This window comes from Pinus tabuliformis, chromosome 1_1, assembly GCF_031772625.1.
Source record: "Pinus tabuliformis cultivar Carrire ecotype Pingquan chromosome 1_1, CPIR1, whole genome shotgun sequence".
Classification (NCBI taxonomy): domain Eukaryota; kingdom Viridiplantae; phylum Streptophyta; class Pinopsida; order Pinales; family Pinaceae; genus Pinus; species Pinus tabuliformis.
In genome coordinates, this window is record NC_142297.1 from 360,056,521 (window position 1) to 360,079,303 (window position 22,783).

Here is a 22,783-nt window from a genome sequence, read left to right on the forward strand (position 1 = left end):
GGTTTTTAAAACGGCTTTCAAAGGTTACATTTCTCTAGGTTATTTACCGGTTCATTTTTTCTGGATGAGCTTGAACTGTAGGGAAAGATTGCTCACAATTTATGTTTATTTTTTAACGAGCATGAACTCTGCACAAAAACTGCTCGATTATGGATGCCCCCAGCATAATAATGCAGACGAGGCATATGCCCCCTAAACTTCAAGGGGCAGTTCATTTTTTAATGAGGTTGACATCGTAAAGAACTATCCTCTTTACTCTTTATTTCATTTTTTAAACGAGGTTGACTCGAGATAGGAACTATCCTCGAAACTTTTAGATCCATTAAAAATAGAAGGCTTCATATTCCGTTGCACCCATCTCCGTAATATTACTTGGTGGTGGTGGGGCAAAAGTGCCCATTAAAGAGGGGCCTTTTAGGAAAATTACTCCGATATATTGGAGAGGATGATTGCCTCCATGGATCGTTGGAATGCTTCTCGTATTGGATGGCGGCACAGCTTCTGTCGAAGTTGTTGTCGAACTGCCTGATCGACCTTTTCTCTTGCCATCCAACAACTGTGAATTCCCATGGTTTTTATTTAATGTTGAAATTAAAGCATCATCTTGGCGCTTAAAACTTGACAACATCATAACTTGTGATGGGGAAGCATTTCCACTATCAACCAGATTTTGACTTGGGTCGGGAAAAGGATCAGTCAACACGGCTGGAGTATGCGGATTCTTTACGAATCTTTTAAACTCAGCTTTGTACGGGCAATCTGCCGTCCAATGATCATCGTCACATATGTGACATCTCCTAGGTGTTTTCTCCTTTCTACGAGGAGTTTTTCGAGGAGGTGACTTTCTTTGATCTTTCTTCCCTTCGTTTTGATTCTTCTTGCTTCCTGGTTGATTGGTTTCTTTGCCCTTATCTGTCGATACGGCATTTACTTCCGAAGCAAGAACTTCTTCATGCGCATTTTGATTCGAATCCTTACGGGCCTTCTTTTGATGGGTCTTTTTCGGATTCGTGTTTGCCGTGCCAATCACGCCATCACCGGCATGAGAGTCACTGTTTGATTTAGGAGGAGGAGGGATTGAAAACTCTGGTCTAGGGGCGTCTGGTATTTTGTCATAGAGCGTGCCGGACTGAGTATATACTAAGTCCAAGTATTGTGCACGAGCGATAACCTGCTCTTCTGTTACGACTCCTCCCTTTGCCACATCTTCCGTTATGGCCAGAAGTAACGACTTTATAAACCACTCAGCTAAAAGCTGATCAGGAACGTATGTTTTAACCATTCTTCGTCGACGTCGCCACTCATGTATATGATCTGATATATGAGTTGCGGTTGTCTGTTTGAAGTTAGTCAATATCTCTGTTCCCGTTTCATACCTTATTGGTAATTGAAAGTGGGTTAAGAATGTCGTGGCAAGGGAGCTAAAATTGTTGAATGAAGCTCTAGGCAATTCTATATACCATTTTGCCGCTGGACCTGTCAATGTCCTCTGAAAGAGGCGAAGCCTTATCGAATCGTCATTTAAAGTGTTCGACGAACACCATAGGTGAAATGTCATCACATGATTCGACGGGTCTTCACCTGGATTTCCATTGAATTTAGGAATGTCGGATGGAAGTTTGTGCGGGATCACTGGCCACCATGGGGCGTAAGCAATTGGATCATTGGTTAACCGATGTAAATCAGGCAACTCTAAAGTCGCCACGAATGGTAACTGTTGATTCAAGTTAGGTGAAGCGTAACCAGGGTACGATGGAATTGCTTGAACAGTTGGTCTTTGCATACCAGCATAATGGAGTTGATGTTGGTATGACTGATACGGTTGATGGACTTGACCACTATAAAGTGGTTGATTTTGACCATTTTGGATATATGGTTGTCCCGTATTCGCAAAGATTTGCTGTTCAGAACCCTGGTACACTTGTTGTAATTGCGGCTGTTGGTATTGCACTATCCACGGTTGCGACACCATGGGTTGTTGCGCTATACTAACCATCGAACCAAGATGTGGGGTAGTTGTACCCGACTGTACTTGTGTTGCCCCACCAGTAGGCGATTGTGGTTGGGTCGCAGGGTCAAGGGGCTGTTGCATGAGAACCTGAGAAATTTGAGGTTGACATACAACAGGCATTGTTTGAACTTGCGACACGGTCACAATAGCCGGTGTATTTGGGATGTTTGTCACAGGTACACACTGTTGCATAGAATATACAACTCTCGGTGGCTGGGATAGCATAGGTACCCAACTACTCGTTGCAATTCCACCATAACTTGAATAAGGTTGAGAACTCCCGTATGGGTACCCTCCCGGAGGGGGTAATGAAAGGGCATACTGCCCCCCATACGGTAGCAATCCAGAACTCAAGGCAATTGATTGTCCTGGAGGACTGGATGGCCTAATTAGATTCCCAAAAGGGTCAATTTGATGAGTCTCACCATGAGAGTTACCAGACATTACTCCGGAACAAACAGGAACAGACCATACTGTCGAGATAGTCTCTTGGTGGACTCCTTCTAGCGACTGAGAGCTAGTTGGGACAGATGGTATGCCGGCGAACATTGTTGGAGTTGCAGCAGGTAATTCTGCCGCCGCCGTGTCATTTGACACAGTCCTAGATGCCGACGGTTGTTCAGACATTTTAGCCTATCCAATTGATCGCCTAGTGATTCTACAGGAACTTCTACTGGTGATGGACAAACTTCTGTTGTAGCAGGAAATAGAGTGACCCCTACTCCAAAATGAATTGGAGTGGATACTTGCGGTTCCTCTATAATTTCCTCTATCGCAATCAGACCAGGTGGAAGAGGAAGACCGTCAGGTCCGTAAAAGATTTCCGGTGCCGAAGAAGGGGTTGTATCAAAAGCGACAGATGTTTGAGGAACAAAACTCTCTGGACCAGTTACAGATGGAACTGGTTCAGTCATACAAGTATTTGCCCCCAGGCTAGGATCAGTATTACTGTCCCTCTGTGGCGGTTGAACTTCTTCTATGGAGGCAGGGTTTCCGGAAATGTTTGGAGTGACCAGAATCTCAGATGTTGTTGGAACACTTGTTCTAACTTTTAAAGGAGATTTTGAACTGGTTCGACGAGTTCGCTTTGCCCGGATTGTTTTCGATTCCAGAGACAAAGACGGTTGACTCGCAAGCCTCTGAGAACGACGGATATTCAATTGACTTTCTTCCACGATTGCGGATTACTCGATCAATTAAAATATAAAGGGGAAAATTTGTGTTTCCGATTTGAATGAATTTTATTAGACGCTTTTAAACATAACTTTGCTTTTTCATGTTTTAAGAGTCGAGAAAAAGCTAAAGATGACTCTAGTCTCCTTCGATGTATTAACGAGCCCGAAGTGACAAATGCTCGGTTGGACCTTTTCAGTTATAGAGTTTGAAAAGGGCCAAAAGAAACTGCTCTGGAGATCTAGGCAGAGGGTGTGCCAAACCTTTCGCGAAACCACAGAATACGTTTTACGGTACGGGTGGTCGATCTTCGTGAATGCTGTGTTCACTGCATCGCGATCAGTAGGGCGGCCGACACGGCTTCCTATGGATAAAGGATAATTTCCTATAGGGGTCTCCCAATATATACGCGACGGTACGTGGGAGCACAAGTCCGTATTAGTGCCACCGACTCTCAGGAGGAATCACCCACCTTCGTAGAGATCGACAGTCACTATGTTTAACGACGCCGGAACACGTCTCTACCTAGACCTCTAGATGTTTGCGTTATGTTACAATGCGTTGTTAGGTTCATTCAGTATATTTTAAGTTGATCTTTTTAAAGTTTTCCTTTCAAGGTTCACCACGAGATGTATATGACAAATTCCTAAATGCAGCCTAAGATGAGAAGCAAGCTTTTTCAAATCTTTTTGACTGATGAAAATCTTAACTACTGAGGGAGAAGAAAGGCAAATTCTTTTCACACAGCTCATACAACACAAACTAATGCACTTTCTCCTAAATCATCATGCAAACTTTTTCAAATGCAAAATGCACAATGCATGTATTTTCTTTTCCCTTTCTTAATGTAGATGGGTTACAAAAAGAAAGTTGTTATATAACTTTGATTTCGATTTAAAGCGAAAACAAACAAGTTTGTCCAAAATCAAAAGACACCTTAAGATTCACTTGTTTAATCACTGGAAATACATGAAATCAAACCATAATGACGAAAGTAAAATGATTAATCAGCTATGGACAGCAAACAAGCTAACTCTTTAGACCAGCAAAATGCCTAACACAGGTTCAGATCTAAGAGGCCAAAAGCAAGACTAGTTTACTCTTCGTTATGGGAAATTGTAAATGAGTAAGAAATACAAAGAACAAGTACAATTTCATTATATAACAGAGGCAGAATGATGGCAAGTAATATTGGTTTCAGAACAGGTGCAAGACTGGTAACTGGCAGCCAAATCAATGGTGAAAACAGGCAAGAGAAAAGGAGGAAACCCCAACAGCACTAGGCAAAATTGGGCCAACGCAGGTGCTGCACAGCCAGTCTGGCTCTCAGCGCAGGTAGCCCCTTCGGGACCTGCGTTGCAAAGCAGGTAGCCTGTGTACTACCTGCTTTGGAAAACGAGAATTGCGTTTTCACAGTTTCCGGGTCATAATTTTCTCAAAAATGCACAGTTTTTGCTCAAATCAGAAGCAATCAGTCAAGCACACTCAAAGGGATGATAAGGAAGGTGAAAAGCTATCACTAAGAGCTTACAAGGATCCTTGTAGATCAGCTCTTCAAATCATGAACTTGCTCAGAAATGAGCTAGAGTAGCTGCCCTCTACTTCGCTTTTGATATAGTCAAAAGCTTTTCGATTTGGTACTCTTTTGTTCAGGAAATGAATAGCAAAATACTACAAACACAATCAAATGGATACGATCCCCAGCGGAGTCGCCAATTTGTTGTAGGGAAAAGTATCCGACTCGGATGACCCTATCCCACTCTAAGGGTGATAGTACCTTAGCAACAACTGTAAAACAAACTACTTAAGGTTTACTTCTTTATGAAAGCAAAAGAGAATGGAGAAATGCACTAACCGTTGCCTTGCGCTTAATGTCGAATCCAAACTCTTCTCTTTGGCTGCTTGCTCCCAGCTCTTTGCTCTTTTGCCGACCCAGCTACAATGAGATCCTGCAAAATAACAAAGAAGGAAACTACAAGAAGCATGCAATCATAACTGGTTCAAGGATTAGTGTAAACCAAACATGCAATTATCACAATATATTATTGAAACAAGAGCACATAGAAGAACCTCAATAGCTTTTATTAATGAAGAAGTAAAGGTTCTGAGAGTATTACAACCATTGAAGGCTCCAATCCAGCAACACCTCCCAGCAGAAAGAATTTCTCCTCTTCACCTCTCTCAAACAATCACCCAATAGCTCTATAGTGAAACCAACAGCATATCATTACTTTGCACAAAATTCCAGCCTCCTGAGCTCATAGGAGAGAGCTCAATATATAGATAAATTGAGAAAGGATGAGTCAACTTGCAACTGATGTGTAGCTACCTTGTGTCCTCTCTCTCTTCAGTTAATCTTTAGTTGATCTTCAGTTCTTGATTCCACTTGGAGAACCTTGCTTCCACTTGGAGAAACAGAGCCTCTGACTCATCACAAGGCGAAATCCCTGATCCAAGTGTCATTTTTGGGGCAATGACTCAGTGTGCCACTTGTCCAAACTCGCTCAACGCAGGTGGCCTTTGTCCTACCTGCTTTGCAACGCAGGTACACCATGGAGGAGTTGTGTTTCAGCGCAGAAGCCTAGTGGAGCACCTGCTTTGATTTCAGGATTGCTTGTTTTTGAGTGTTTTTAGGTGGAGAACTGATCTGAGAGCTGTTGGTTTGCTGACCTTGTTCCTCTAGGGGTAGGAACATCATGTTTAGGGAACTTTGGATCCCTTGGATTATTGACAATTCATGTCTGTTGCTGTAAGGCACAAAATTGTCTATAACAATCAATGCCAACACTTACACAACCAACCAACTTCATACCATCAAATATACAACAATATCCCCCTTTGACATTGATGGCAACACTAGAGACTCCCCCTTAGCTTGGCATGGTCTACTCTGATGCAAAATTTCTCCCATTTTTACATTAGTGGCAAAGAAAAATTCACTTGCACCTCCCCTGAACCAATGTAGTATACTCTTCCATGAGCTTGTCCTTCTAAGTGGCTTCCACCTCCTACCAAAATGAAGTCATTTGGAGAGAAGAGTCACGACTCATATTTGTTGTCTGAGATACTCAAATGGTTCTATTACAAGTGGCTTGGTAAAGATATCTTCTAGTTTCACTTTAGTGGGCATACATACAAGTTTAACAGTATTGGTTTCAACTTGTTCACTCAAGAAATCACACTTAATAGGAATGTGCTTGGTTTTTGAATACATGACTCGATTTTTTGAGATGTTGATTGCATTAGTGTTGTTATAAATTATTGGAATGGGATTAGGAAACTCTACCTTTATATCCTTTAAGGTTTGCTTCATCCATAGAATTTGTGTACATCAAGTCACAACAGAAATATATTCTACTTCAGTAGCCAATAGAGAGATAGGGTCCTGCTTCTTGCTAGCCCATGATACCAAGCAGTCACCCAAAAGGAAAGCCACATCAGGAGTACTCTTACTTTCATCTAGACTGCCAACCCAATCTACATCTGTGTAGACCTTCAGATTGAAGTCTTTACTCCTGGGATACCAAAACCCATAATCTATTGTACCTTTAGGATATTTGAAAATCCTCTTAATAGCCACCACACGACTTTGTCGTTGACAAGCCTGAAATCTTGCCACAATTCCTACTACCTGCATGGTATATGGCCTTGACACTATCAGATACAGTAAGCTTCCTACCATTGATTTGTATTCAGTATGATTTACCTGTGGTGTTGCATCTTCATTCCATAGTTTACAGCCTGTAGTCTTGGGTGTGCGGACAAGTTTGCAATTCTCCATTCCAAATTTCTTCAAAGTTTCCTTGAGATATAAAAATCATCATGGGGACTGAGTAATTTGTATACCCAAGAATAAGGACAACTCACCAAACATGGACATGTCAAACTCTGTCTGCATACAGTTTGTCAATCAATGCCCCAACTGCTCCACATCATTGCCAAATATGATGTCGTCCACATACATAACCACTATTAGTAGATGATCATCTTCAGATTTTACATAGAGATTTTTGTCAACTGAGCCTTTCTTAAAACCTTGTTGCTCGAGATAATTATCCAACCTTTCATACCAAACTCTAGGGGCCTGTTTCAAAACACACAAATCCTTCTTTAATTTGTATGCAAGCCCTTCGTCAAAGGAGAACAAAAAACCTTCAGGCGACTCAATGTAAACCTCCTCTTCTAAGTCTCCATTGAGAAAGGAAGACTTTACATCCATGTGATAAACTTTGACGTTCTTGTGAACTACAAGAGAAAGGAATATTCTTATGGCTTCCAGTTGGGTTGTTGGTGCAAAAGTTTCTTCAAAATCTACCCCTTCTATCTGGACATACCTTTGCAAACCAAATGAGCTTTGTTTCTGATTACTTGACCTTTTTCATTTATCTTATTCTTGAAAATTGATTTGGTTCCAATAACATTTTTCTCTTTTGGTCTTGGGACAAGCTGTGATGTGTCTTTCTTTTCAATTTGGTATAGCTCTTCTTTCATGGCTTTCACCCAAAACTCATCTTCGCTTGCTTGATAGAGATTTTTGGGTTCTATTTGTGATAGTAGAGAAACATTTGCACATTTTGTATTTCCCACAAGTCTTCTTATGGTCTAGAAAACCTTTCTTCGATATCCAAGAATATAACTCTTAGGGTTTTCCTTTTGCACATACTTGGAAGGCATTCTTTTCCTTGAAGATGTGCTTGCTTCCTCACCTTCATTGACTGAATTTGTTTCATTCAGATCTGGTTCCCTCAACTCTAAACTCTCTTCATAATCTGATTCCAAGTTACCTTCGGAGAGTTCAGGTTGTGAGCCTACTTCATTAACCACTATGTCAATGTAGTCTTCTATCTTCCTTGTCCTCTCATTGTAGCATTTGTACCATTTTTTTCGAATATAATATCCAAGAAATATTCCTTCATCAGAAAGTGAGTCAAGCTTCCCAAGGTTATTTTCATTTCTTTTAATGAATCACTTGCTCTCAAACACCTTGAGGTGTTTAACTGATGCAGGTCTACCCTTCCATAACTCATATGGAGTTTTTTGACTATTAGGCCTGAGATGAGGTATGTTTGACAAGTATACTACTGCCTAAATTGCTTCTCACTAGAAGTGGTGAGCTACTCCTGCTTCATCTCACATCACTCTGGCCATTTCCTGGATTGTTCAGTTCTTTCTCTCCACAACTCCATTTTGCTGAGGAGTTTTGGCCACTAAGAACTGCCTTCTAATACCTTGCTCTTCACAAAATTATTCAAAATCTTTTGAGGTGAACTCTCCCCCTCAACCTGATCTCAAGAATTTTATCTTCAAATCTTTCTCATTCTCTACCTGAGCCTTAAACTTCTTGAAGTGATCAAATGATTCCGACTTTTATTTTAGGAGGAGAATCTAAGTAGCCCTCGCGTAATCATCAATGAAAACCAGGAAGTTCCTTTCTCATTTTGATTTTTTTGTTCTTATACAGCCTCAAATATCTGTGTGAATAAGCCCTCGAAGTCTGGATGAGGAGAACTCTTTCGTTTCGAAATGAATCCTAGTATACCTGCCAAACTGACATGACTTGCATATGGTTTTATCAGGTCTTGACAATCTAGGTAATCCTTTTATTGTGCCTGTCCTTCTTATCCTTATCAAGCTATGAAAATTCATGTGTTCGAGCCTCTTATGCCATAGTCGTGCTTCGTTGGTTTTTTTCAATTAATAGCTGACCCTTGAGTCGTCGAACACATAAATGTTAATGTGAGTCCTCACTGCCTTCCCCACTAGTTTTCCACTTTTTATATTCTGAATCTCATAATATTTAGATCGAAAGGCGACATCATAGTCGTTGTCATACATCAGACTAACACTTAGCAGATTGTGTTTGAGGCCTTCCACATACAACACCTTCTGTGATTTTGTCTTCTGATCAAGACTGACCACTCCTTTTCCTTTCATTCTTGCTGAAGTGTTGTTGCCAATGGTGACATTGCCTCCTTTATATTTTTCTTTTAGTGACAAAACTTGCTCTTGTCTCCAGTCATGTATTTGGAACAACCATTGTCTACATACCATTTTTTTCTTTATCATGGACTGATAAGGCGAACCCACATGGCATGTTATTTTGGTCTTTCGTTCTTTTGGAAAGAAAGTGTGTCTAAAAAAATAAAAATTGATTAAATTACCTCCTCCTTGTAATAAGAAAAGTCTAAAAGGGGTTATTAGAATAGAGGACCTAGTGATAATGGATCAATTTCTACAAGAAGAAATTCTGAATCTCCTAAGATATGGACAAGAATAGAATTTCAACCTATTTTAGTTATAATTCTTATGTCCTTTTATTAGTAAGAGGATGAAGCGTCTAGCTTTTCTAGAGTCTATAAGATCTTGAAAATATCTGACATAAAATAAGGAGATGATGAACCAAACTACTTTTTTTAACGAAATGGAATTTGAATTTTGATTCCTTATCTACGAGATTGAATATATTTCCAGATTGGGTTAGAGTTTTAGGACTTCCATTGGTTCTATGATCAAAAGGCATTTTCAAGGAAATTCGGAATGGGTTGATACATGAAGTGATGATGTATTTTAAATGCATCAATTCATAGGTATTTCTTTTATCCTTTTCTAATTAGACAAAATAAATCATTTAGTCAAAATAATGGAAATTAGGAGTGAATTGAATCATTATTTCCAAAAAAAAAGGACTATCAAGCAATACCCTTCCGATATTGTTTCTTTCATTTCCATGAACACATAGCAACTCACTGCTCTCTCACTTAACAGAAAAAAAACTCAGAGATTAATGTCCGTTCTAGAATATTGAAAGCAATGTCCTCATGGGGAGGAATATAAATTTGATGATGAAATTGGATTCTGGGGAAATTAGAACTTCAGATTATTGAGAGGAGATTCTTTTTGGGAGTGGTAAATCAATCATTGAACACAATATAGATTAAGTAATATATAATGGAAGCATCCAATATAAGAAAGAAATACTCATATCTTTTGGGTAAGATTTCATTTTCTCATCTAGTAAGATTTCGCGTTTGAAAGATGGAAATTAGAACACTAAGTTTCTAAAGTAATTCCTATATAGTCTTTAAGGAATAAATACCCCTAACTCTCCTCTATTAGTTCATTACATAATTTGTCTTCTATCTTAATCTTTTCAAAGTGGAAAAATTAAAGGGATTAACTTGTAGTAGTGTTATCAACAAAAACTATTAAAAGGAAACTTGTTTGTTGGCATTCCAACGTGTAAGTTATATGCCACTATAGCAAGGTATCCTTTGGTTCAAGAACTTGGTGTTATAGTTCTTTTATCGATGTTTTTAGTTTAATACATGGCCATATATCACCTAAAAATGGGTTTAAGTATATGTATATTTATTTTGTTGACTTAGAATGTTGAGATATCTCAAACTATGATTTTTTATCATCCTTCATATGTATTGATAACATAGATATTTCATAAAATATTTTTTATTTGCATATTTATAGAGATCATCTTTGTACTTTATGTAAGTGGTTTTCTTTATAAATCATTCATGTTCTCTAATCATTCAGATTAAAAGAAACTTAGTAGAGATATAAGAGATTGTAATCATATGGCTCAACCTAATCTAGGGTAATTTTTATTGTACTTTAGGTATAAATTATTTATTTTGTTGACTTAGAATGTTGAGATATCTCAAACTATTATTTTTTTATCATCCTTCATATGTATGATAACATAGATATTTCATAAAATATTCTTTATTTGAATATTTATAGAGATTAGCTTTGTACTTTATGTAAGTGATTTTATTTATAAATAATTCAGGTTCTCCAATCATTCATATTAAAAGAAACTTAGTAGAAATATAAGAGATTGTAATCATATGGCTCAACCTAATCTAGGGTCATTTTTATTGTACTTGAGGTATAAATTATCCCTTTCTTCCCTCTGCTTTATAAATGTATTATATTTGTTCACATATTAATATAAGCAGTTTTTTCCCAAACAAACAAAAAAATATTATGTTGTAAGAGAGGTGCATGGATTTTTATGGGTTAGTCTTATAATATAAGGAATGTACTACAACAAATTAAAAATTTGATTGTTTTACTTGGTGCTAGAAATTTTTATAAGATTTGTTTCCCTTTCATAACATCTGCCTCATTTCACTTAAAAGGTACCTCAATACCTCTCGTCTCTTTAACATTGAAGAATATATTAATTTTGTTTAACAATTGTAAAATCCGGTGACAAGATACTTTTCTAATTTCTAGAAACCATGTTTAAATATCTGGTGAATGGTAGCTTGAATGTCTAAAAGTGCTACGATCGATTAAAAATCATATGACGAATGGTAGCTCAAATGTCTGCACGTAAAAGCCCTACGATAAAAAGTAGTTGTAGACACTGGTCTGGATGAATGGTAGTTGGTACACTGCTCGTTATTCTTTATATAGTCCATGATGGCCGAGCAATAGAATGCATCTTTTTCATACCATCAATCTGCATAAGGAGGTGCGCGATCATATGATGGACGGCCACAATGGAAAAAAGGAGCTACACTTTCTGATGTTTCCATGGTTGGCGCAGGGTCACATAAATCCTTTCTTAGAGCTCTCAAAGGCTCTAGCAATCCATGGCCGCAAAGTCTCCTTCCTCTCCACGCCTCTCAACATTTCCAGAATCAGGGCTTCCTTACACCTTCAGGAGTGGACGGGCCAATTCGATCTGTTGGCACTGCCGTTACCGCCCACGGAGGGCCTCACACCCGGTGCGGAATGCAGCGCAGACATCCCACCCGAAATGTTGTTTCCGCTCTCCAACGCGCTGGATGGAATGGAGAAGTCGTTCCACAGTCTTCTCAGACAGCTCTCGCCGGATTATCTCGTCCAGGACCACCAACAGTATTGGACGCGGAATGCTGCTGCCGAGATGCACATCCCGGTCATTTTTTTCTCAACCCTTTCCACTGCATTCTGTTGTCATGCATTCCACCCTTGTAAATTGAAGAACCAGGAAATTACCGCGGAGGAGTTGGCTGCTCCGCCCCCGGGGTTCCCTTCATCGGTGATCACGTTGAGGCCCTACGAAGCGCGGGATTTGTTAATTATGTACAGCGGAATTCCCGGATACATGAGTCCGATGTATCGGTTGGCTAGATGCCTGGAAGGATGCGTGGCGGTAATCGTGAAATCCTGCTTTCAAGATGAAGATAAGTATATTCGTTATCTACGTGACGCCGTTAGACTTCCCGTGCTTTCCGTTGGCCCGCTCACACCCGCTGTCCAGCCCGGCGGTGAGGGCAGCGAGGGCTCCGATCTGCTGGAATGGTTGGACCTACAGAGGGCGGCTTCGGTTGTTTTTGTGTCATTCGGCAGCGAGGTGTTTTTATCCAGAGACCAAATCCAGGAGCTTGCGCTAGGGTTGGAGGCGAGCGGGTTCCCATTCCTCTGGTGTCTTCGTTTTCCGCGATATTCGGACGTTGGCCAAGATAATCCACATAGATTCCTTCCCGAGGGATTCGTGATTCGAACCCAGGACCGGGGGCTTGTCGTCCACCGCTGGGTACCGCAGCCACGGATCCTCTCGCATTCGTCGGTCGGTGGATTTCTGAGCCATGGAGGATGGAGCTCCACCATCGAATCATTGAGCTTCGGAATACCCCTCATCTTCCTCCCAATTCAATATGATCAGGGTTTCAATGCCCGGCTAATAGCTATGGAATTGAAAGCGGGGATCGAAATCGAAAGGGGAGAGGATGGCTCTTTTCTGAGAGAAAAAATATCCAAAACACTAACAGCAGCAATGGCGGGAGTGGAGGGGGAGAAGTTGAGATCGAAGGCGGCCAAAGCCCGCGACATCCTAGCGGCCAGTAAGCAGAGTTATAATATCCATGATTTCATTGAAAAGCTTGAAGAGTTGGGCGAAGACTACAGGAGAAAAAACAAATGCAGTGTTGTTACTGAAAAAGCACAATAGATCAAATATATGAAAAGTGTGAAGCTTTTAAACATAATAGATAAAATATATGAAAAAATATATTAAAAGTGTGAAGATTTTAGAAGTGAAATGGTATGGTACATCAGTGCTACTAGCAGTATTATCAGCGTTTTAAATGGCGCTTGCATTAAAGGATTTGAGGCTACAGCATTACTATGTTTCATCTTCTTCAAATTTCTCTGAGAGTTGAACGCCTGAGTTGTTGCTGCAGCATATATTGATTCTACGAGTGACTTTCTGAATATGTATACTATACATGATAATAAAGAACGCATTCTCCTTTGCGTGTGAACTTCTTGAATTGATGATAGGAACAAGTTTATTATCTGGGCACCAACAGTGTGTGGCAGAAGCTTTTCATCCGAAAGTAGCGATTCAACGTTATGCTGCGTCTGGTTTTTTGTAATTATTAATCCATATGCCCACTCATTCATACCACATAAAAAACCGTTAAGTAAATACGCTAAAGTGGATTGATGATAGGAATTTCCTATTCATAACACATCAAAAACTGTTAGGTAAATATGCTAAAGTGGATTGATCATAGGTAAATATAGATCTATTGTTAATTTTTATATTATTGAATTTAGAGAATCCTTTTTCATAACTAGTAATGCTCGAACAATTAATTGTGAAAAATTTTCATTTCACCTTAATATTTTTCTATATCAATTATGGGTTAGACAAAGTCTAGATTTATCATATTTTTTAAATGATTCAACTTAGAAAATCATCTTTCAAGAAGAACAAGAACAATCAATAGTTGAACTTTTCATTTCACCTTCACATTTTTGTCTATCAAGTAACATCAAGCACTAAGTAATTTTGATCTCTTGAATGTTAACGAATTTGTAAACCTATCATTCAAACAAAGAAAAAAATAAAAATTGAATAAATATTTTATCCAAGTGAACACAATCGTGCATAGTACTTGTGCTAAGTGAATTCGGTATTGGTTCAAATCTTAATAGATGTATATGTGAAGCACCTGAATTATTAATAAATCTAATTTTCACGTTCTATTTTTTGAATAAATATTAATATTTTTTTTCGGAATATTTTATTAAGTTTAATAAGCACATTTAATTACATACTAATAGATTTTATATCAATATGCACAGCTTGAAATGGTTGATTTAGATTACTTAATTCTTATTTTAGAAAATGAAAACAAAATAAAATTTGAAATATTGTTCCCATTCCTTAGAGTTGCATACAAATAGATTTTATATCAATATGCACTTCTTGAAACGGTTGGTTTAGATTATTTAATTCACATAAACCATCTTTTCAAAACTGAATAGAAAATTAAACTTGAAATATTGTTCCCATTCCATACATATTTTGATTATCAAGCTTACTTTATTGTAATAATGATGGCATGATTATTACAAGCCTCTTCATCATCACCTCTCCTCTAGAAAGCTATCAAATTCGATGAAATTGAAGTACTTGCAATTTATCAATTTGAAATATGTCCATTAAAGTTTTAAGTTCTCCATGACTTTGCTTGCAGATTTTCACAACTAAAAATATTCTTTATTGGGGCTTGTCAATATAATCAAATTTTGAAACAACTTAAAGCATTAATTGCAACTAGTTTCTCACTATGTGCTACATAACGAATGCATAACAAATTAGAGAATTCATGAAGTAATTTAGCTAATCAATTTCATGAATATCTCTCATAAATGGAGCTCCATCTCACTTAAATCCTAACATTTTATATTTTGACAGATTTATATAATGATTATACATTGATTGTGTAGTACTATTCTTAATTTCAAAATAATTTTTTTTTGTGGATAGGACTCTTCCTCCATCTATTACATATATTATATACAATAAAGTGTTTTTCCATTATTTTATGTGTTTCATTCTCAAAAATAAAATAAAATCAACTAAACAAATTCCTATTTTCCATCTTTACCAATAAAATATTTTTATTGCCAATCAAAATTATTTTCTCGGTGTAATATTAATATATGAAAAATATTCATGAGTTATAGGCATATTACATTTTAAATTTTATCTATCAAATTCAAATAAGCATTTGTACAAATTTACAAGTAATTCTTTTATAGTCACGCAATGCAAAATTTCCCTCGCAATAATTATTTGGAATTTCTCAACATCCAATATAAATTCAAGAGCCTTAGTCATGGATAAATATTATTTCTTTGATTCAATATCCATAGTTGAAATGAATGTTTGCGGGCCTTAAAAATAGTATGAACATTTAATCCACATAATCGTATTACTACTTTTCTTCCCTATGGTGTATCATGTTTGAGTGTGGTATACAATGAACATTGATGAGTTCTTAACATACAACCTATTACAGGACACGCCCTATTTGTGTATTAAGTTCCATCCACGGTTAGTTGATTTTATAATTTATATTTTAAGTTTTAATTTTTGTAATAGATTGTTCTACAATATTAATTTTGGCATCAAAATCAATATTCTTTACAATAATAGTCTAATTATCTCGTGGCAATTTGAATGCATCAACTATTGTTATTTACCATCCATAATTTTTATACATTTCTTTTAGATAGATTATGTTATTTTTTATAAAAAGAAATTAAGAAATAAATAAAACACATTAAATTATATATTTTTTTTATAAATAAAAAACTTCATATTAGTTTACAAAATCAACGATACATCAAATGGAAGCGAATATCTTGAGGGAGGAGGTATATTTTAACCTCTAACGTCGTATGATTCTATTACAAATTAAAGAAACAAGAAACAAGGCACATATACCCCAATACATATAAATTACGGAAACATGATAAGCCTTCAAAAAAACTTGAAGTGAGGCCTGCGCAGAAAATCCTATTGGCAAGCCCAATGCCTGACACCACCATCACAAAGATACACAAAGGTAGGTGGTATGTATGCCAGAAAGGAAACTATAAGCCAGTAAGAAGAGTTCAATATTAACCAGCAAGAGGAAAATATGTTCGAACCATCCCATATACTCATCGTCGACCCAAAATGCTGCATGCCAACCACTACATGCCTTAACATCAAAATCCAGTCTTAAGGCTTGAAGCCTAGAATCATAAGAAAAATATTAGAAGCACACAGACATGAAACACATGTCTCAGATTCATGTCTCTATCATCTATTGAAAGGAAAATCCATCTCATGGGCTTAATATGACCAAAATAAGCATCGATCGATCAGAACCCTGAACAAAACCAACACTACCACCACCCGCTATTCATTTTCAAAAGAGGAAATATTGGTCAGGACATGAACACTAGATCCAAGAAGATCCATATGCTCTCCTCCATCAAACTATGTGGTTCTCGGCATGCATTAAATGGTTCCCTATTTTTTCCACAAAAATCCTAAGGTTCCTTAACATTCCTTTCGCATCTTGAAGTATTATATTTTTTCACTTGTTTTTCTCTTAATACTAAGCTCAATAGCATTTTTATTTTACAATGGAGTGCGACTAAGTTTGAATATTATTTATGCCTTCCCCTTGTGTTCCCTGGTTCCATAAATCACATTGAGATAACTTCAAGTAATTCTGAGTCTTAGAGAGAATTTCTCTCTTCATCAATTTTTATCTCCAATTCATGAATCTCTCGACGACTTTCCAGAATAATATCGTTAAATTACGATGCCACAGAGTCATGGTAAAAGATATTAACACCCCCACTGTCCTGGTTCAGATCTACCCCTCCTCCCGTCCTCCTTCTCCCCTCTACCTTGGCATCATTGTAGATTCACAGGAAGGTCCTACGAACTCTTTGAAGGGGTTACTTCTATGTGCAAAAGGACAAAAAGCATGACTTGATCCTACCTTAAGAAAACCGTGGTGCCAATAAATGATCTCATTATAAAAACACTATAAGGTTACTTCTATGTCCAAAAAGACACAAAAAAATGACTTAATCCTATCTTAAGAAAACCGTGGTGCCAATAAATGATCTCGTTATAAAAACACTATAAAAAATACTCAACTTTACTACAGAGCCCACTAGACAAGGTATTGGACAAAGCTTCTTCTATAAGGTTCTTTGCTCTTTTTAATTATATAAACAAAGTTTTTGCAAACTGTATAAGTATTTCTTTTATTCTCGCATATGACTTGGAAGTTTCTTTAAGTATATATTGTTTTCATTACAAAGTTGTATACAATTTTTTTATACAATTAGGCTTGCATTAAATTGACAATTTATTTATAAAATAATTTTTTCATAATTTTTATAGTATAAATAAAATTATCTAACAAAATTACATATTTTGATTTTCCAATTAAAATAAGCAAAAGTAGACTAGTTATTTTTAATTGAAATCATATTTACTCTTAAATTATTAATAGTGGAAATTAAAAAAAATTAAAAAATTAAATAGAAATGAGAAGTAGGGAAAAAGTTAAAAAAATATTTCTTTTCAATATTATTAAAAATATTAATTTTTTGGCATTTAAATGTGGGAAAAAATTTTGAAAAAAAATATATATAGTATTTTGGAGAGAACGTTTTCACAAATATTTTAAGACAATTTTTGTTTTTCTTTAAATTTTTCATATTAAAAATAATGTTAAACAGTATTAAGGATATAATCTTAATATAACATTTTCTTTTTTTATTAATTAAAATATTGAATAATAAGTAATGGATTAAAAATTAAATCATTATGAAATCTTCATTTGGAGTTTTAATGCTAAATCAACCATTTATGTATAAAAACTTTTCACTTTAATAATAATGACCCAAAAAACACATATATGAAAACGACTGAAGTCAATAACAAAATTTTTAAAAATACTATTAAACTATTAATTTTAGGCTCTAGAAAATAAAGAAAAGAAAAAGATGCATTATATCCGGTGCAATAAATTAAATATTGAAAAGAAAATCATTTATTAATTTTTGTATTAAATTATAAAAAAATAATAAAATTAAATTATAAAAAAATGAATTAAATCATTAATTTAGATTAATATCTTTCCAAATTTTTAGTAATAATTCATTGCTCCGTATTAAATTTCAGAGGCCATATTGTTAATTTTAACAAATTTAATTCAAAAATATATAAAATAAAAAAATTGTTTGAAAAATCATCTCTATATATGGAAAGATATTCGTTAAGCTTCAATCGTATTTTCATATAATTGTTTTATTTGGGATATAATTTTAATAAAATTGTTTACAAAGACATAATACAGGAACATTTTTTGTTTTAATTTTTTTGTTATTTTCTGTAAGTTTTTTTTGTTATTGTTTTTTTTTAAATTTAGAATAATTGGTAATTAGTGAGATTTACTTTGAACAAGCCCAGAATCAAATCCAACTAGCTACCACTATAAACCTTTATTATTAATAATCCCAACAAATTAGTCTCTTTCAATTGTGAGATCCTCCCACATAGAGATCTTCCATTATTGTCCTCGGGTCTAAGTGGCCGCAGCTCCTTCGGGCAGCACAATTCTGTTATTGTTAATAATCCCAACAAATTAGTCTCTTTCGATTGTGAGATCCTCCCACATGGAGATCTTTCGTTATTGTCCTCGGGTCTAAGTGGCCGCAGCTCCTTCGGGCACCACATCTCTCTAAAAGACATTTTTCCCGTTTTCATAACAGCTATAGCTTCGTTTCGTCTCTTCACAGGTTCTGCCCCCACGTTCGGCTTTTTTCGTATGTGAATTCTTAAGCGTTAGTTTTCACTGTCAGCCTCCGGTTTGTCGACCTTGGCGGAGGCAATGATTGAAACGCGTCCAATAGAACCACCCAGAACCTGCTTTTTCGTCTTCCCACTCACCTGAGTAAAGTCCCTCATAACAGACAAAAAGGTCCATGTCTATATTGGCAAGAATATTTGTGATGCAATGGCACTAATAAATTTTCTTCCATATATATGATGAGTGGTTTATTAAACCACGTAACTAATAAATGATGTCACTATAAATTAAAAAGGGTGAAGAAAAAATTTACACATCTCACCAATAACATATTACTAACCCCAATCCCTTTTCTAATACACTAAACCATGGGACTTCATTATTTTTTTTTCCATGGAACATTCCTAAATTACATATTACTAACCCCATTCCTTTTTCTAAAACACTAATCATTATTTGTTTTCATGAAACATTCCTTCATTCACGAGGTATTGGATAGAATTGTGTTGCCATTCCTTAGATGTGAGCTAATAAATACATAAATTGCAACAATAAACTTTAATTTATATCCTTACTTCAATTAAAAAATATCTCACCAATAACATATTACTAACCCAATCCCTTTTCTAATACAACCAGTATTTCATTATTTTTTTTCATGGATCATTCCTAAATTACATATTAGAACCCCATTCCCTTTTCTAATACACTCATCATTATTTGTTTTCATGAAACATCCTTCATTCAGGAGGTATTGGATGGAACTATGTGCTGCCATTCCTTAGATGTAAACTAGTAGATACATAAGGTGCAACAATAAACTTTAGTTCATATCCCTACTTCAATTAAAAATATCTCTTTTCTTTAATATTAAAAAATATATAAATTCCCCTTTCATAATATCTTAATCTCCATTTCACTTAAAAGGTACATAAATACCTCCTCTCTTTAACATTGAAGAATATATTAATTTTGTTTAATAATTGTAAAATCCCATGAGAAATTCCCCTTTCATAATATCTTAATCCCCATTTCACTTAAAAGGTACATAAATACCTCGTCTCTTTAACATTGAAGAATATATTAATTTTGTTTAATAATTGTAAAATCCCGTGAGAAGATATTGTTCTCATTTCTAGAAACCATTTTTAAATATTTGCAATTAAAAACCTTCTGATAATGGTAGCTTGAATGTCTTCAATTAAAAACCTTACAACCAATGGTAGATTAAATGTCCGCAACTAAAAGCAAGTAAAATAGTAAGTTTTAAGAATTTTTGTATTGATTTATTTACTCATTTGCACCATAAAATATGATACTTAATATAGCGTGAATTTTCAAGAAATGATATATTACAATGAACCACATAAATTCCACATTATTAAATATTTTATATTCATAAAATGGTATATTAAGTGTCTACAAACAGTCTTTAAAAATATACACTTATATTATCAATTGCTAATTATTTATTTTTCAAATCAAACTCACCTATTTATAAGGTATAGTAACAACATCTATTATTTAGTATAATACAAAATGTTAATTTGTATAATTTAATACTTAATACTTACCCAAAATAATACAAAATGTGAATATGTATAGTTTAATACTTATTTAAAATCTTAATAAAAAAATCCACTTAAAAAAAAATAAAAATCAATTTACTAATATAATTCATGAAATATTCTACTTTTTACTAATATAATTTATGCAATATTTAAAATATATTTGTTTAAATTTAATAAATCTACAAATTTACAAATTATATATATCATATATATTTTTTTGCTTTAGTAAATAAACACATAATTATGACTGCAATTATAGATTTTTATATATTTCATTAAAAACTTGCTAAATTTACTATAAATTTCTTATTGCAGATTTTTACATATTTCATTAAAAACTTACTAAATTTACTATAAATTTCTTATTGTAGATTTTTACATGTTTTATTAAAAAATTGTTGAATTTACTGTAAATTTCTTATAGCATAAACTGACATGTAACATTATCATTTAGTAACCATAATCTTATGCCATTTCCTAAATCGGAAAGGAGTTTTGAACCGTAAATTGGAAGCTAGAATCTCGATTAGAAATCTACAATAACATTGACTCATTAAACCACTCATTGATTACATGTAAGAGGTTGGTTGGACAAGCCTTTCACGAAATTATGAAAATGTGGGCTAGTACTAGTGTAAGAGTATAATGGCTTCTTTTTCTCAGAAGCAATGTCAGCACCATTCCTCTACTTTCCTATTCTCGTCATGGGCGTGGACTCTTAATCCGTGAACCTAGTATTCATTGCATTGTATCAAACCTGAATTGTCATATTAATTCGCAAATTGAATCAAACCAACGAATTTTCAATTTTTTTTCGGTAGTACAGTGGAATTTGGTAACTATGGTATAAAGAGATGTGAGATGTGAGATCCTATAATGGATGATCACAATGCGAAAAAGAAGCGCATGGTCACATAAATCCCTTTTTAGAAATCTCAAAGGCTCTAGAAATCCATGGCCACAAAGTCTCCTTCCCCTCCACGCCTCTCAACATTTCCAGAATGAGGTCTTTTGTACACCTTCACAAGTGGCCACGCCGAATTGATCTGTTGGCACTGTCGTTACTGCCAACGGAGGGCCTCATACCCGGCGCAGAATGCAGTGCAGACATCCCACTAGAAATATTGTTTCCTCCCTCCAAGGCAGTGGACGTGTTGGAAATATTAATCCCAACCACCGCATTAAACACACTAACAAACACCGTGCTTTCCAGTTAACTACTACACTGTTGTGATTTTGTATGGTTGCGATTTTGTTTGTAGGTGAAAAGACTGAAGTTAGAAAAGAAGTACTTAATTGACCATTCCGCTTCACAACAGAGAATTTAAGGCATTTAATGTATTTTTGTAAATATATATGGGCAAGCATTCACTCTGTGACTGTTGCCCACACTCCACAACACCTGCAAGTTCAAAAAACCAATTACTATGTAAAATCACCCATGTTGCGTATTAATTATTTTCTGTATCATGTATTAATGTCAAATTTGTATGTTGAGATAAATATGGATGTAAAAGTCATTTTGTAAGTTGGGAAAGTTAGAGAACAAGTGAGGAAAAAATGGTGGAGGAAATATTGGTGGACGCGTGAAAACCAGTTTGATGGAGGTTTACAAGAGTTTACTCTACAACCCCAGTGATGCGTAAATCACACTAAGTGTTTTGTGTTTTTCACTTGGAGCTGCAGCCTCCATTTATCACACCAATGCCAATGTAATTTCCTTATGTTTTGACATATACTATAAAATTTATCACACCAATGCCAATGTAATTTCCTTATGTTTTGACATATAATATAAAGTGTGGCTAGTTGTGTTATGGTATTAATCTTTCACAAGTAGATTTACCGCAACCTTTTTTGTTTTACTTTGTTTTGCCATGAATGAGTTTTGTGTTTTAATTAAGCCCCTATGTAGTTGTGATTTCCTTGTTGCAACTGAAGTTGACTCCGACGCAACGTATTTCTGAGTGAGACTCCTCTCCTCTGCCCTGTAGAATTTTTCTAACACGGTATCAGAGCGGGTTAAAATCTGTTAGTATAAAAACAAGTGTTTTTACTAGTAATTAAAAATTGTTTTGAGGGAAAAAAATTTAAGCATATTTATCAGCAGGTAGAAAGCTTTTTTCTTCACTCAAAAATGGCAACATCAAGCACAAGCTTGACTAATCCTTAGGTACATCAGTTTAATGGAAAAATTTATGATTATTGGGCTATTACAATTTAGGCCCTATTTTCTTCTCAAGACATTTGGGATTTGGTGGAGAATGGTTTTCAAAAACCAGCCGGTGCAATAGCATACAATGCCTTGTCTCAAGAAGAAAGAGATTTGTTGAGGGACAAAAAGAAGAAGGATTGAAAAGCCCTATTCTATATTTTCCAAGCAGTTCATGAAATTATTT

General features: G+C 35.5%; 2 protein-coding genes across 2 annotated transcripts; one reads left to right on the top strand and one right to left on the bottom strand.

The window, feature by feature from the left end:
* Positions 1-6,515: 6,515 nt before the first annotated feature.
* On the bottom strand, positions 6,516-6,965 carry LOC149213079 (secreted RxLR effector protein 161-like). Its single transcript, XM_089388912.1, has one exon. The coding sequence runs from the start codon at positions 6,963-6,965 to the stop codon at positions 6,516-6,518; it is 450 nt and encodes a 149-aa protein (XP_089245038.1).
* Positions 6,966-11,559: 4,594 nt separating this feature from the next.
* LOC149213080 (UDP-glycosyltransferase 91C1-like) lies at positions 11,560-13,464 on the top strand. Its single transcript, XM_089390703.1, has one exon. It carries the CDS (start codon positions 11,643-11,645, stop codon positions 13,140-13,142), a length of 1,500 nt encoding a protein of 499 aa, XP_089246829.1. The 5' UTR covers positions 11,560-11,642; the 3' UTR covers positions 13,143-13,464.
* Positions 13,465-22,783: the final 9,319 nt, after the last annotated feature.